The 17,531-nt window shown below is 45.0% G+C and overlaps 1 protein-coding gene across 4 annotated transcripts in view; it reads right to left on the bottom strand.

Annotated features, from left to right (window-relative positions):
- Positions 1–17,531, bottom strand: part of TP63 (tumor protein p63) — a 106,669-nt gene that overhangs the window by 35,093 nt on the left and 54,045 nt on the right. For all 4 annotated transcript variants that reach the window (XM_049802360.1, XM_049802361.1, XM_049802362.1 and 1 more), the window contains one exon: positions 15,035–15,289. In XM_049802360.1, coding sequence (XP_049658317.1) covers positions 15,035–15,289 — 255 coding nt within the window. The remainder of the gene's footprint in view (positions 1–15,034; positions 15,290–17,531) is intronic.

A 17,531-nucleotide genomic window follows, 5' to 3' on the forward strand; every position in this document is an offset into this window, starting at 1 on the left:
AGAAAGCAAGGACTTTGAACCTGCAGAAGATAACTACCCCTCCAGAATTTTATCAGCCACCACTATGCAGAGTAAGACACCATTAAACTATCAGCATAACCCAAAAGACTCTTTCCATCCACCAGCTTCACAACTGAACAACAGCAAAGAGTCCACAGAGAAACAAGTATTTAGCTCCCCAGTTGCAGACATCAAAGTGCCAGGATGCAACCCCCCTCCACCCCCCACCCCTAAATAGGGTCAGAGATGACAAAACACACCACAAGGATGTGGTTGTGCTACTGCTATGATGAGCAGTAGGGTCATTATCATGTAAAGTAGCGTGCAAGCCTCCTCTGCACAAAGCAGCAGGTGAGGAGAAATAAGCCCAGTTTTACAAAGTGCAGAGGCAACAGATTGAAACAACCCAGAGGGAGACACTTGGGAAGAAGCAAGCTTGTGAAGAAGGAGAAGTTGTGATCACAGCACACCAGCTACCTGACCCTGGAGGACAGCAAATGATAGAGGCCCAACTAGACTGTAACTGTTGCCACATATTTCTTATTTAAATGCAATTTGTTTAATCTCAGGTCAGATTCAACCATCAAAGGCTCTCTTCTGTAGCACACTGACAGTTCACTCTAAATCTCTGCACCTTTAATCCTTTAATTAGCCAAGAAAAATGCGATCTCAACTCTTCCACCAACCTAAGCTAATTTTCTGCATGGAGCTTCCACCTCCTGTAGGTTACAGGTTTTAGCTGCTCAGGTAGTCAAGGGGGAAAAAAACCCCCCAAACACTCCCCCCCCCCCCCATTCCCACACAGGCTGATGTGCTGCCTCTCCAAAGAACAAGCTCCTTGAAAAGTCCTTGCAAAAGCAAGAGGGGCCCATTTTTACATTGCAGTAGTGGGCTGGGGGGCATAATTACATCACACAATTCACAGAGAGTGAACAATGGTTTCAATATGTTGTACAGGGGTGGCTGGAGGAATCTAGGGACAAGGCAATGTTTGCTCAGGAGAGGGATAAAACCAAAGAGTTAAGTCAGTGCTTGAGTGAGAGAATGTCATTCCCACCATGTGGCTTTGGCTGCTTTCCTCAGTGATTTTGGTACAGGAGCTCTGAAGCAAGCAAACAAAACCCTGGATAGCTAACCATTTTGGAAACTCTCTAAAAGAAGATTTCTGCAGAAAGGAGCTTTGCTATTACTCAAGAGTGGCACGGCAACACAGCTCTGAAGGCAGAAAAGGAAGATTGCATGAGTCACCAGCACATCAGGACAGAGACCCATTCAAGCAACTTGAATTACACATCAGGTTTTTCAAGCAGTCCAGCAGAGCTAACTCAAGGAAGGACAAGAGGGCCACCTAAAGCCCTAAGCATGGGGAGTGAGGTACAGTCTGCACCCTGACTGCCTCTCTAGGTCAGGATGCTCCTTTCAGGGCCAGGCAAAAGCAGCAGGTGCTCTTGCACGAAGCCTGATAAAGGCATGCCCATAGCACAGCTGCAGGGACTGCTGGCTTGCCACATGTTAACCCAGTGCGTGACACGCAGGAGAAAGGAGTTCAGACATGGCCGAGCCATCCCTGCATAGTCCCCAGACTGTCACACTCGATTTGCAACAGTGAACCCGACCCATTGCTGCAGCGCCACGCAGACACAGCAATTCTCTTTCTAGGTGCAGCCTGACAGGTCCATGACGTGTGGCATGGAGCCTAAGGCTACCCCTAGCATGGGTGTCTACCTGCCGAGCATGGACAAGCCACAGGAGGCCTTTCTGGTAGCCAGCCAGGGAACACAGGTGAACAACAGCACTAAGAGGCACTAGGGACTTGACAAATGCACGAAAACACAGGAGAAAGAGTAACCTCACTCTGATGAGCAAATGCACAATGGAAGAGCCCTGTCTACATCAAAGGCATAGGACAGGCAATTCTGCATCTTGCAGTTCCTTAATTCGTTTGTGTGTTGGGGCCTTGAAGAACATTAGCACATGACCAGGATTGCCTTGCTTAAGCAACACTTTTGGCAAAGTCACAGCAGGATTTGGTGTGAGGCAAGGGGAGGGAAATTAAAAAAAATTTTTTTTAAATTGTAGCCTGCTGGTTTTAAGCACTGGCAAAATACTACCCAGGTAGTATTACAACCCCATCTATGTAGAACGGCACTTTGAATGCACGCCCCTTTCCTCTGGTAGGATTTTAGTGGTACTGTGTTCACTTTCTCTACCCTATTCAGCCCAAATCAGTTCCCCAGCAAGGAATCCAGCCCATAAGACAAGAAAAGAGATCTGAGCAACAGTTGCTACGCTCCAATGACAACAGATTCCAGTCACACGCAGTCTGCACATTCGAAACTCACATTAGTTATATATGCAAACCTGAAGTACAGCTGCATGTGCATCTCAGGGGTCGCCTTAAAAAAAAATATAAATAAAACCACAGAGCTCAGTATGATGATGAGAACCATCAGTATGACGATATGAGAACCTCAATATGAGAACCTCTATTATCAACCTCACCTCTTCAGCGGCTCCTGAGTCATGTAACTGTTCTGTGCTGCCACAGGCCTTGAGAAAGAGACATTTCAAGTGCACAATTAAAGGCAGGCAAACGAGCTCTGCAAACTGCAGTTGCTAGATGTTCATTCTACATTCAGTTCTTACAGAACAAAGAGGATGGGAGTAGCTGGCAAGGAGCATTTGACTGGGAAGCTGCATTCTGGTGTCCAGGCAGTCAGCCTGGTAACTGAATGTCTGCACATTCTTTGATCAACATATTACAGAACATCCTTCCACTGACAGTCCTCAGGGTGGGTACGCAAAGGTAGCAACGGTTACCAGATTTGCTCCGGGCCAGAAAGCAAGCTCATTTTCCAGCACCAAGATGAGGGTTTGTTTTTTTTTTTTTTTTTCTCTTTTCTTTTAAGAAAGAAAGGGGGGGGGGGGGGGGGGGGGGGGGAAAGGATTCAGCAGTGCTCTGAAAGCAGCTAATCAAATTATTAAAGTGCCTAAAAGTTTAATGAAGAAATCAAAGCTATTAAGCAAACATTCAGCTTGATGTCTCTCTCCCTTCTTACCCACCCTTCCTCAATGCATTCAAAACCTCTTTTTGCTGTGCTACAACATGTTTGAACAGGTACGGAGATACAAACAAGTCTTGGCCCCATCTCATACAGAATGGATTGGTTGCAGATGTTCTCCTGCAAGCTACATCTTGCCTCCTGCAAGAGCATTCATCTCCAAAACACATCATTTCACCTACTTTGCCTGAAGCCAAAACTCAAAGGTTATTTAATTTTTATTTTTTATTTTTATTAACTCTAACATACCTACAGCTGTGCAAGCAAAACCCCATCTGGTTTTTCAAGGCACAAAGAGGCAAGCGACTAAGTTTAGATAAATGTAACCAAGTTGGGGCAGTCATCTTTCTGTTCACCTCTGCAGCAGCCAACAGCAATGTCAGGGGTGCAATAAAACAAAAACCTGCTATATTTCAGAGAAGCCTGACATATTTCACTATCTTCCTAGGACAAGTCAGACATGAGCTCATACAGTGGCAGGTGAGTCAGTGACGAGTCAGACAAGAGCGCCTTAATTAAGCTTTAGGGGCAGATGATCCCTCGAAGGTGTAATCAGATTGGTATGGCCAGTGGAAAAAGAAAAAAAAAAAATTAAAAAAAGCTGAGTGAACTGTTAACACCCTTGCTGAGCCATGCCAGGCAGGCTGAAGGCAGCATGCTGCACAGAGCCAGAGAGCCCCCAGCACGCAGGAATACCTGGCCATCCTGCATCACTCCCTGGCAGTCAGCACCTGCCTGCATGCTCAGCCCTGCTTCTCCCAGGAGCAGAGAAATGCTGACTTCCCCAGCAAGCAGGTTACGCTGGGGTCACGCTGTGGATGAGGCATGATCCTGGGGGTCCAGGGTAAGGTGCGCCCCAGGAGTTTGACTTTCAGAGGCAAGGGGGTGGTTGGCAACAGCTCAGACCTGTGTGGCAGAGAGGGAAGTGGTCACAAGTTAGTCATTCCCAACCACTAACCAACAGAGTCAATCTTGGCTACGTGCTTTATCAACCCTTAAAATCCTTCCAAGCTACCCCACTTAAGAGAAAGACCCCACAAGTTCTGTGTTTAGGAAGCTTCCCCAAAATAAGTTGCACAACATGAATCAGAATATCAAGTGTTTGAAACAAAATAGCCCCATTAAACTGATTGTGATCAGCAGGGTGGCTAACAGCATCAGAGCGTTTTTGCACTCGTGGTGTCAGACATTCAGCATGGAAATGGTTTTCTTCCAGCGTGTCCCTGCAAATTCAACCTGGAACCCAGCTCCCCGACAAAGCTGCTCTTCCTGTTAGCCAGGGACCGTGCTGCAGCTCTCCCTCTGAACGCCAGCAGCACCAGTGCAACCCAGTTCTCCCTATCTTTATCTTGCACCGATCAGTTTGCTGGAATACAAACCCAGAAAGAAAGTCTTGAACCTCGGTAGCCCTCTTGAGGGGCAGGGTAAAGGAAATGGGCAAAAAATGACTCTGAGAAGTCAGCACACAAAGAGGATGCCAAATAAAGGTCAAATTTATTAATGCCTTATAGAATCTGTATTGAAAAGCCATTGTTCCACATGCTTTGTCTTTGTCAAACCTTACAGAACTAACGATGACTCTTCTGAAGCTTTTCCTAGGGGCCTCACCACTTCCTTTATGAGTGTCAGTACTGTAAGAGATTTTACTAGGATATCTGGAAACGCACGGACTAGTTTTTGTTGGAGTCCCCTTTGCTCATACGCCTACAAGAACGCACCGAGTATGGGTCAAAAAAAATGACTAAGAATGAGTAATCTGAGCAGTTTGCAGCAGAAGAGACAGGAGACAAGGAACTTATCGCAAAACCAGCCACCACCTTGCTGATTAATGAACAGGTGTCATTCAGTGCTCAGCCACCCAGCAAACATGTCACAGGAAGACTTTTTCTCTCCCACCCATGGCGATGCTGACGCTCAAATGCAAACAGAACGGGTGTGCTGCCTGCCCCGCTGCCGGCTCCACGAATGCCCTCCAGGCTGGGCACCAAGCCCAGCAGCCCTGCTCCTGTCCCCTCCCAAGGGAATCCCTTCCAGGCTCACATTTTAAGGGGGGTCCAAGGACCTCTAGGTGCAGGTTTGATAGTAAACTGGGGGTCAGTCTGCTCCCATCGCAAGGAGGTCAGGAGCAAGTCAGGTCCCAGTCACAGCTTATGTGGGTGAGCTAATGAGCCCTTACAAGCAGTGGGGTGAGTTTGCTGAGGCTCAGCACCGCAGCTAACATAGCAGTGCTGGTACTGTGTTGAGCTCTGGCTACATAACAGGAAGAGGCTTTCCTTCATGCCGTAAGCCCTCAAACAGCCTCTGCATCAGTAATTTTCACACCTGGTGGGCCTGACACTGGTAAAGCCCGAGATCTCAAGCAGGGGAAGCAATAGCCCAACTGGCACTCGCACAGTTTCAAGCTTTAGCCTGGAGAAACGTTTTGGTTCCTTCAAAAGTTAGTTTGTAAAAAGACTTTAATGTCCTGTAAATAAGAAGCCTGAAAGCTAAGGCTAGTGATACAGGATGCACAGCAAGCAGCAGTCCCCAGCTGTCCCCCCCCAAGCATTTCACATCGGGGGTCTAAGTGCTTTACAACACAGGATCATGGTGACACAGTCCCAAATCTGAGGGTGGGTGTGTGGAAAGAGGGAAGAAGGAGAATGGAGGCAGAGGGAATGACTTGCACAACATTACCTAGATTACATCTAAATCACAAGGCAGGAGGAGCTCTGAGGCTGGGCTCCGGGCCAAATCCACTGCTCATCCATGCTGCTCCCTAGCAGGGCATCTCCGGGCAGCATGGCTTCTCTCCCCAGGAGGGAAGCATGGTGCACCTCAGGGCACACAACAGGCAGGGAGGAGAGCCCCAAGGCAGCATGGCCATCATGGCTAATGGGGAAAATATCAGAGCCAGAAAATTTAGACCCAAATCCCATCCTATTCGTTCAGGAAAGACGGGTCAGCCTTTGACTGCTGCTTTCCTGTGTTTCCTCTAGCACATTTTTCGGCTTTCTGTAAAGCTGAATTTCAGCATCTAACATGTATCAGCTGATCATAAAGCCCTCCCTTTTTATCAGAGAAGTAATATTTTGCTCTTCTTAAAAAAAACCCCAAAAAACAACACAAAACCCAAAACACACCTCTTAAAGAATACACCTGAAAAAGTGAGAAAGTAGCAGCACTCTCCTCCTGTGGCTCCACCAAGTTTAGCTCCAATGTTTAAGTGTTATCTTTAACAACTGGAAATGATAAAGTTTGTATCAATACTCAGGTCTATTTGCAAAAGGATCTAAGCTCTTATTTGGGTAGCTATCCTACTGTGTTTACAATAACAAATCGGACACACCTGCACGTAGCAAAACCTCATGAAAAGATTTCCACTGAATAGTAAAGTTCATGCTCTTTCTAGACAGAAGCCATCCCTACCCAGGATGCTTTTTTAAACAAAGTAGGAATTTCTACATAGTGTATGGTCTGCCAAGCACTGGAGCTGGACCCTCAGCATACAGAGCACCACCAATGCAGCACACACAAAATTATGCTTGCTTCAACACACCACCAAACTGCTGCTTGTTCTGTATCAAATTGGCAGGGAAATAATATCTGTGACAACTGCAATATTTCAGCTGATCTAAGGAAAGGAATGATCATCTCCAAGGGCAGCGTTTGTCTGCAAGGTGAGCAATACCTTTTGCACCAGCCTACCTGAAAACCTTCACCCAAAAGTAACTTATTAAACAGTCACTCAAATATTTTTTGCATAATCTTTTTTCGTAGGGTTGAAATATGTTCTAATAGTGCTCAGTTGATGCCGTTTAAGTTGTACAGCTCAATGGTATGGGGGAAACTGGCAACTTTTTAGGAAGCCCTCCTTGCCCTGGAGCAGGCTTCCTCCCTTCTGGCCCAGCTTGCCATGACCTTTGGAGAGGTAAGGAGGCAACTTTGCCGATGCCTCGTTTGAGCCCTGACAGGCTGCTTGGCGTGCTTAGCACTTATGAAATCCAGGAGAGCTCAGCAGCTTTTACAAGCCAGCCTAGAGGCAGTCCCCATGCTGAACACTAAAAAAAACCCAAAGCATGCAAAAAAAAAAAAAAAAAAAAAAAGAAAAAAAAAAGGAGGGGGTGGGGTGCAAAAACCTCACTCCAAAAAACATACTAGTTCAGAAATTTTGGCACTTTGGTTTCCCTTCTCTAAAATGGTGACTACACTCCTGATTTCCTTACCAAGCAAAGGTGTTTGCTGATTAGGGAAGTAATGTTTGTGCAGCACTTTGAAGATTTAAAGTACTACATTAATCCTACATGTTGTTCTTAGTAGAAGCCAATTTTTAACTAAGAGGAGGGAAAAAAAAGAAAAAAGAGGTAATTTAAATAGTGACCCTCCCCTACTTGAAGATGTTCACTCATCTCCCAACATCAGCTATTCTTATCTGTAAATGTTTTTTTAACCCTTCCTCCTCATAGTTCTCAGAAACCACAAGTCTCATTCAGCTTTTATTTGAAAAATGGCTTCTTTCCAGGCTGTGGCTGTTTCTTGTAAAGTTAATTCCTTTGGTAATACTGCTGGAGGCGCATTGGTATGTTTGGTGTGTGTGTGTATACATATATATTCTCCCCCTTTTCACACGGTGTTGTTTTTATATATGTGTAGTGAAAGATACCTAATCCAGGATTATGATTCTCTTTATTCCTTTCTCATGAAAGTAGGTGGGGCTTTTTTGTGCAAGTTGCATTGATGAAAATTATGTTTAATTAACATTTTTTCCTCTCCATGTAGAAAAAAAATTCTCATTAGGAACCAAAAAAAAGTTTCTTGCACTTAATTCTCTCCCTCTGAATTTTTCTTCAGAAGTAGCTAAAACCTTAAAACAAATTTTCTGAATGGGGAAAAAAAAAAAAAGTAAAAAAGCATGATGCCAGTACAACTAGAAAGTGCTTGTACAGAACAGCTGAGGGATCTTCTGCCCCTGTGGAGGACACAACCCCTCCCCCCCATGACTACTTTCTCCATCCTCCTCTGTCTGACCCCAACGTCTCAGTGTTTTTCACTTGCAGCTCCTGGGAGACCTGGAGCGAGCTCTAACTCGTCTGCTGTTACACTGGGAGAGAATCAGTCACAAACATAGCGACTAAGAGGCTAAATCTTCATTGAAAGAGAAGGACATTCACACCATCTGAAGCCTGCTTTCTCTCAGCAGGTCGGGCATGCTGGGTGCCCAACACTAACTGGGCTGTTTGAAGAGCAGAGCACACACCATTGCAAGGCCGGAGACCCAAATTTTCTGTTCCCAGTGCTGGCAAATACCAATTCATATAATAAGTAACTTCCCTTCTCATCCTTCCTGGGCATCGCTAGCTGTGTGGGGTACAGGCTGCTCCTTACAGCGTGCTCTTACACCACAGCACAGCTCTGTCACCACAGAGTGTGCTGGTCTAACAGAGAGCATATAGCAAAACTCGGGTTCATATAGGGAGGCCATATTGCCTTGATAGGATTTACAAAACAATAAGGGATACAAAAAGGAAAAGAAAAAAATGAGACAGCTCATATCATAAGACGTTTTCTGGAAACTATGACACAGACCTGTACAGCTGCTTGTAAGGAGTAACAGAAGAGGATAACTGCTAATAAAAACAAAATACACATGACAAAGAGATTAGGGGGGAAAAAAAAGCACAATCACATTCTAATGGGAACCTAATGCACTCAGATGTCCTTTTACTCAAGCATAAAAACCCAAACAGAAGCCAGCAGGCCCCTCCTGGCTGGTTCTCACAGGTGAGCTGGTTCTTCCCAGCTTCACTAGCTTGAAAACACCTCCCTGCCGTGAGAAAGGCACCTCCTTCAAAGACAACAAACCCAGCTCCTCTCTTTCCAAGTAGATGACCTGGGACAAGTTACATATGCCTCAATAGCCTCAGCATTAGGCCCTGTAATATCACACAGAGGGAAACACACTCCACAAGCTCTTCAAGCGGGAAAGCACGATCACAGCCTCTCTGTGCACAAGAACGATGGTGGCAACCAACACCCGCCCTGCCTGCTCCGTGCCAAGAGGCAGTGTGTGCTGGAAAGAGCCTCTTCAGGCAGGCACGGCTGCAGAGAGCTCGAGGAAGCCAAATCTTAACCACTTCTCACCTGAGACAAATGCCCAAATATGGAAGAGCTCCTGCTTCGCTGAGATCAGGGAAGAGCCAAGCCCTTAGCTCACACCATTGCATCAGCTCTCCTTACAGCATGTGCATCCAAAGGCTGCAGCCCCATCTCCTCCTCCACTGCCTTCTCCTTCCAGACGGCTTCTCTCCCTTTCGGTTACAGGCATCATTTCCCTTCCTCACTCCTGCTGTAACAAGGCAGGTTATCACCAGCAAAGCCTACACTTAGAAGCATGAAACGATTAGCAGAGTGGCCAGCAGGTGACCAATTTTGGTGCTCGACAAGGTCTGCAAGCCCTCTGTAGAAGGACCCTTCTCAGCTGCCCCGTGCAAACAGCTAAGGCTTACATCATTGCTGACTAGGAACCTCTGAGGACAGAAAAATTCAAAATCCTGTAACAAGACCACTTCACTCCCTTTCTCCTGAGAGCTTTAAAAATAATGTTTAAAGGGTAAAACTGGAAAGTTCAAACTGCATGGACTAACACACCACCAGGGAATACCAAAGCTAAGATTTCACATGAACACTTAGCGTAGCTCCACATGTATGTTCATTGGGAAAGTCACCAGACTTTAAAAAAAAAGTTTTCATGTATGATGCAGAGACACAATCAGCAGCTGGGACAACACTAGATGTTAGCAGTGTTATTGAAACAATTATTTAAGAGAACACCGAACACATAATTAAGGACTGTTGAGTCAAGGCGATGCGCACATCTAATTGCTCTCTCACTGCTTCACTATGTTTGTGCATGGTCCTCTAATTCATTTTATAGAGATTGGGAAAAAAATTCCCAATTGTACCAGGTGGTTCAGGACACAGAATATATTTAAAACAAAATGGAATTAATAAAATCTGAAATAAAAAGACTGAGATAGCCCAGCCAAGGAATCTGTACTCTCAACCACAGAAACCTGTTATTGCTCGCGTGGACTAATTTAAGTGCATTCCTTCCACCTTCCTTCAAATGCAGCTTTTCCAAATCCACTAACCCCAGCCAGCACAATCCATTTACTTGCTTTCATGCATGTTGCACAGGCTGTTATCCAGCTTTACTAGCAAAGACTCTGAAATCTGAGCATTTTCTGATAGCTGTGGGTACAGCTGAGTTTATTGAGAAGAGGAGAACCAGTGAGCCTGACTGGAACACAGACTGCAGCTTTGCAGAGCTCCACGTTTCATAACAGAGCCCTGCAAGGACCAACCCAGCTCAGCTCCAACCTACTGCAGGGCATGAGAATAAACTGCTAAACTCAGGTATTGCCAACACCTGAATTATGCAAGTCTTGCAGGGCTGGGTGTCTTTCTTCAGAAGAATCAAAAATTTGCAAATAAATTTCAGGTTTTATTTAAAAACTTAAAGGAATTTTCTGCTTTCTTTTTCCTTAACCCTCGTGAGTACCAAGAAAAGCTTTAAAAGATTTAGTAGATGCACCCTAAAGGCTCAAAAACCTGGGGGATAATAAGAAGAACCTGTTTGTCTTTTTTTAAAAGTCTCATGACTTATAAGGTGGTATCTTGCTTATGGGGATGGGTGGATCCGATTCATTTTTTGATAGCTCGCATTTGGCAGTAATGTTAACTTTTACTTACCTTCACATACAATTTTAATTTTTACTTTCCTACTGCAATCATGTTCTTCCCCATGTAACAGGTTCTGCTAGTGACAGGTGATTGCCAAATCTTTTTTTGGGGGGAAAAGTCAGTGCAGTTGTTTATTTATTTATTTGCACTCAGAGTGGGTGGGGGAGATCGGCACACAACTTCCACAAAGAAAAAAAAATCTGAGGTGGCACACTTTTGAAATGCCTTGTTTTCTTCTGCTGCAGAAATGGGAGCAGATATTGCAAGGCATGGGAATATGGGAATTCTCACAGAGGAAATATCCCACAATAAGTGAGACACAGTTCTACATAAGTTCGTTCTTCACCCAATTCATAGGGCTTCTCGTTTTACCTCAACAACCTACTGTCTATCTCAGCTTTACAAATGATAACTTCTTGTTCCTTCACAGCGTGGTTTTCAAGAAGGTTTTCTAGTATTATGAGCATGCAGGTGAGAAACTTTGTTCAATTTAGACTATTAAGGCTTTTGTTTTTAAATACTTCAGTATAGTTTCAATTCTTAAAGATTTTCCTTCTGAAAAGACTGACTAACCTGCCTATATTCTTACCTGCATTCTCAGATCATTAATAAAAAAAATAATCAAGGATGCTTATAAAGTCCTCTGCAATCCAATCTCAATTTGTCATCATTAATTAGTTCAACATTGCATACAAATGAAGACCTAACCTGATTAGACAGCATGTTTTACTGGAATTCCTACTTAAGGTCATGAAAGACTTCAGAGGGAAAATTTGTAATATTTTCGAAGTGAACTGCTTGTAGATCCGAAATCACCTTCTCACCTAGCAGCACCGAGTGTTTCTCTCTGCAAGTTTTGGCCATTTTTTTTTTCTCCACCCTCCCCCCCCTTTAACTAGGAGCCCATCAGAAACCTGAGCAAAGAACTAATCCTGATGTTACACTTATCTCCCTTCCAGCCTATCCTGTACAAACACTGCTGATTTGGCAAAGAGTGCCCACTGTCCTAGGACAATAAACCTGCCCCATAGAAAGAGTCTGCAGAACTTGGAGGCTGGAGGGGGGGGTGGGTGTGTGTCGTAGGAAAAAATATGATTCCAGGGCTGTTTTCAAGGACATAGCATTTAGGTACTCAGCGAGTACCCTCTCTCCTTTCCCACACATCCAACAGAATTAACCTCGGGATCTACACACGATTCCAGATTGTTGCCTCTAAAGCACACAGCTTGGGAGGTAAACGCACAAAGTAGCTGAGAAATCTGAAGCATCTTCAGAGGTCTCTAATCCTCCCATGAAAGAAGCTCTTGCTTTTCAGAGAAATAACCCAGTCCTTTTACCAAGCCCACAACCTTCGCTCCCATGACCTAATCTGACATGACTCAGCCCAGAAGCTCAGAGGAGCTCCAGTGAAGCACACCGTCAGCCAGGACAGCAGAACCCCTGCCAGTCACCACCGAGCCTTCCCAGCAGGGCAAGGTGGGTCAGTCCGGCTCATCCTCTCCCAAACAGGGGAAAGTGCGATACAATGGATTTCCTTACTTAATACTGTTACCCTGGGGAACTGCAAGAGGGGAAAAAAAGAACTAAGAAACAAGGCTTTCAAGTTTTGGACTCTTAATAAGGGTGGGGCCATCAAGTAATTAAACTTTTAATAGGTCACTGAAGTGGAAGAAACTCTTCCAGTTGGGTAAGTTCCTAATCCATCATTAAAAAAAAGACGACAGGCATTAATCAAAGCATATGAAGTCACATGGGGGGGGATGAGCAACTCCGAGAACTTGCTCTTGCTGAGAGGATGGGGCAATCACTCCTCCTTTCATCAACATTTCATGCATGTTTCCACATTTCTCAGGACGGCAGCGGGAAAGAGAGCCTTCACGTCCTTCCCCACCCACCCCACTGATAAAGCTGTCGAACGCATATTACCAACTGCTCAAGAGCCCATGTGAAACGAGTTGGTGGATTAATTAGCAGAAGGGCAGAGCTCTGAAGATGGAAAGATGCTCTACTGTGAAAGGTGTATTGATTGAAGGTCCCCAGCCACCACCGCAAGGCTGTCATCATCCACTGTGAACATACAGCACGCTGCCAGCTCCGGCACGAACAGCTAAATCTAGGTCACTTGTCTCAGCCTCGGGACACCTGGACCATGCTCACTCCTCCCTGATCAGAGAGCCATTGGGGACCCCGTTCCTTTAGTAAAATACATGGACTTATACCTAGACAGACTGCAACAGGTACAGGGAGCACACCTTCATCTGTTGGTAGCATGGTCCACATCAGGGCAAAAGAAAAGGAGGGGAGCCTAAGCGTGCCTTCCCTCTGGCTGCACACGTTTGGTGGCTGTAGTCACCAAGGAGTAATTTTATTTATTTTTTAAAGCCAGCATGCAATCTGATCTTTGACAACTACCCAGAACCACATTAAAACTCAGCCTCCACTTCTACCCCAGAAAGCCACTACCACTACAGCGAAACATTTCAAGTGCTTCCTTAACTTTAAGCTCACGAGTAGTTCACTCGTCTTCAGCTCTGCTGGAACAGCCTACTACAAACGTTCAAACCTCATTTCAAAAGACCACTTTTCATAGTTGAAAGGACACCATCAAACGCTCTGGTTCCCTGCAGCTGCGGTAGATAATTCTTTGTACCATACGTATCAAAAGAGAACACCTTTTCATATCTCCTTCAAAGGACCCTCTCCAGAACAGCCTGCAAAAATCCAAGGGTAGCGTTTTCGTGCTCTGAGAAATGGAAAGTAGAGCGCTGACCGACGATTTCCTTACCTAAAGGGAAGTGAAAATAAATACTGCGTGTAGCGTAAGGGGAGAAAACTGGACATGAAAACAAGCATGAACTACAGCAGGGCATCACTCCCAATGCAGATAAGGAAAAGGTGCAATTTCAACCTCACTTAAAAATCCTTCACCCTTTTATATGTAAGTAAATGAAAGATTTGGTCTCCAGCAGACCTATCGCATTTTAGCCCCATTTAACACTATTTTCTGAACAAAGTCATTGTTACCAGTTTTAGACATGTTTTACTGGAAAAGACTTTTAAAGTATAAAGGATGCAAACTTACAGTGGTTTATTGTTATGTGGTATCTTTTTCCAGAGTGGAGCACATGAGCTCTGCTGCTTTGCTGGCAGCAGTAGCTGGGAGTTTGTTAGTTGCAACTCCAGCTAGATTATATTTAAATTTGAGATTGAAGTAGTTCCTCAGATTAAAAAAAAAAGAAAAAAGCCCACACTATTTTACAGCTAATAGCTTTTTTGTAAAAAGTGTAATTTTTTTGCTTTTAAAAAATAATTAATAATAATAATAGAGTCCCTGCTTTTATTCAGGTAGCATGGGGTAGACCATTATTCACTGCACCTACTCCAAGTGCCTGAAGGAGAGAAAGGCAAATATTGGACATCTTTAAGACAGCAGTATTCTCCACTGCAAACATCTGTACTCTAGAGCCCTAAATCACAACAGGACATACAGCTCCAGCAGTACTGTGTCCTGGGCTACAAAGTTTCTAGAGCTTGAACAATGAAGCCCTGCTCTTGATTTTTGGTGGAGCTGGCTTGAATGTTTCAAGATCTGTACTTTTTTTTTTTATATATATAAGAAAGGTACTATTTTGAGAGCAAGAGCAAAGCATTAAGTAAAAAAAAAAAAAAAAAAAAAAAATATATATATATACACACACACACACACACAAATAATCCAAGTACCGCAGGGCTGACCTGAGCTGGTGACACTGGGGTTCCCACACCAGCTGCAAGAGGGGAAGGACATAGAGAATGAGAAAGCCCCACACTCCATGGTTCAGAGCAAGGAGCACCACCTCTGCCCTGCCGGCACAGCCACACAAGCCAAACCTCACACAAAGCCATGGATGCTGAAGAAAGCCAAGGGAAGCACTGAAGCCATGCTTATGCCCACCCCATGTTTTACTCCAGCATACCTGCTAGACCCAAATGGAGAGCCAGTTTCATCACGCGTGGTCTTTAGGCAACTGTCATTTTGCAAGGCATTTTATGCACCTGGGATTTAGTGATATTATTGAGGGTTAAATTCCCACCACACCCTCCCAGAGCAGCCAAGATAGATCTCTCCCTTCTATGTGACATGTCACGCACTGAAGAGGACACGGGTCACTCCGTTCTTGCGCAAGCCTGGATATGCATCGTATGAATAATGTCACTACTGGCATTGGGACCAAAGCCAGAGAAGGAGCAAAGTGATGCTGCATCCTTACCGTCCACGTTGCTGACTTTGCTGTGCTAGACTGCTGAAATGATACATCGAAGCTGTGAGGTCCTGGGTAGTCTGTGTTGGAAGGGATGGCTGGGGAGGGTGAGAGGGCGTCAAAAGTCGAGCTGGGCTGGGCATAAGGCGAGGGGGCTGTGACGCTGTTCTGCGCGTGCTCCGTGTTGTAGGGACTGGTGGAGGAAGAGCCATTCTGGATCTGCTGGTCCATACTGTTCAGGAGCCCCAGGTTCGTGTACTGCGGCTGGAGGCAAAGAGATGCACAGGAGTGTTACAGAAGCCACACTAGCACAGGCTGAATTACAGTGGCATGGCCTTCACGATGGAGGATGCACAGCATAATCTCAGGACCACTGTACATGTGGCACACCAGGAGGAAGGAGATTTGCAAAGAACATACCCCTCTTTCCATTGGTGACTGAAAGAGAAAAGTAAAGCTTCTCACAGTCACACAGTAAGTCAATAGCCCAGCTGGGAAAAGAGCTTGCATGTAACAAGGAGGCAATTCACAGGGCAGCAAGCCATCATGAGAACACAGGCTCCCTATGCCTAGCAACACCCAGACAGAGTCTTTCTGGAGTCCCCCCCTGTTTGGAGGGACTGCTATAACCTGGTAAAAATCACTACGTTCATTGCAGGACAACTGGCTCTAACTTTTACAAGGAAACATTGTCTCCGACAGCCTTGCGCTCTACACAACTGCTCCTCTTCTTGTGGATCCTATCCTGCTGTGCACGGTGATATTTGGGACCTCAAGCTCAGGTAATAACTGCACTAAAGTGTGACTTACTGGAGAAAAGGTTCATAGCATTTAACCACGTTGCACCATGCGCTCAATTTCCAGTGACTGGTCACAGACAGTATTAGAGAGGAATTAAAGGTCTCAACAAGTAGCATGAAAACTCACAACAAGGAAGGCATCCTCACATACTTAAGAAGCAGCAGTTGCACGGTGTGTAGCACTTAAGTGATCAGACATGGTTGTGCCCCAAAAGTAGCCTCCAGGTACAAACAACTGTCCTAGTTTTGGTTGGGATAGAGTTAATTTTCTTTCTAGTAGCTGCTATAGTGTTATGTTTTGGATTTAGTATGAGAATAATGTTGATAGCAACACCTGAAAACATCAGATCATTAAGTAGTGTTTCTACTGAGAAGTCAAGGATTTTTCAGCTTCTCATGCCCAGCCAGCAAGAAGGCTGGAGGGGCACAAGAAGTTGGGAGGGGACACAGCCAGGGCAGCTGACCCAAACTGGCCAAAGGGATATTCCAGACCATGTGACGTCATGTCTAGTATATAAACTGGGGGGAGTTGGCAGAGGTGGGGCAGATCGCTGCTTGGGAATTAACTGGGCATCTGTCAGCAAGCAGTGAGCAATTGCATTGTGCATCACTTGTTTTGTATATTCTAATCCTTTTATTATTATTATTATTGTCATTATCATCATTATTTTCTTTCTTTCTGTCCTATTAAACTGTTCTTATCTCAATCCACGAGTTTTAGTTGTTTTTTCCCCCCCCAGTTCTCTCCCCTGTCCCACTGGGTGGGGGGAAGTGAGTGAGTGGCTGCATGGTGCTTAGTTGGTGGCTGGGGTTAAACGGTGACATATGAAACAATTGAAGACATCAGAAACAAAGGCTAGAGAACAGAGTACAGAATGGCAAAGGTTAGGTTAGGGAGGAGGTTAGCAGAAGTCACATGCCTGATGCCCTAAAAGCTGTATGTGTAGGCCTGGTCCCCCACCTCAAAAAGACAAGAGGGCAACAAAGTTCAGAGAAAGGTGACAAGAATTAGCAAACCCTTTCAATGCCTTCCTGTAATACGGCAGTAGATGACAACTTTTCAGCCTAGAAAAAAGAGACAATGAGGAGAGAGGTGGCACTCAGTATGTCAGCTGTGGATAAATTCCTAAACGATGTGGAAAAAAGCAAATAGGAAATTAATTTTCATGCTCTCTTAATAGAGGAGTCAGGGAAAAAGAAAACATCTTGAGCAGGATTTTGGTTTAAACACACACAGAGTGGTTCTTCACAAAGCCCACAAATAAACATGGATTTTCTGCCACAAAATGCTGCGGATACTAAAAGCCTACATATGTTCAAAAAGGCATCAGACAAGTTCTGCTGGAGAAAAATCCATCAAGGCAAGCGTATTTGATTTTAAAATTCTCAACCACAAACAGTTGGAAGCTGCAAAAGTACTCCAGGGAAAGAGTTACACAACTACCCTGCTCTTTTAATCCTCCCAAGGACCCAGCATTGGCCACAGAGACAAGGCAGCAGACAAGCAGTACAGGGGGTTCAGCCAGGTACCCATAGTCTCATCCTTGTATGGCATTGTTTGTGCCCAGCTTAGGGAGAGCAGCATCCCAAAGGTTTGTGCTACCCATCCCCAACAGCTCTGGGATCAGCCAGGAACATGCAGCAATAAATGCACTTGGTTCTGCTGTTAGCTGCTGACGTGGCAGAAGGGACTCAGGCTCTTCCCT

The sequence above is a fragment of the Accipiter gentilis genome, chromosome 6 (assembly GCF_929443795.1).
Source record: "Accipiter gentilis chromosome 6, bAccGen1.1, whole genome shotgun sequence".
Taxonomy (NCBI): Eukaryota; Metazoa; Chordata; class Aves; order Accipitriformes; family Accipitridae; genus Astur; species Astur gentilis.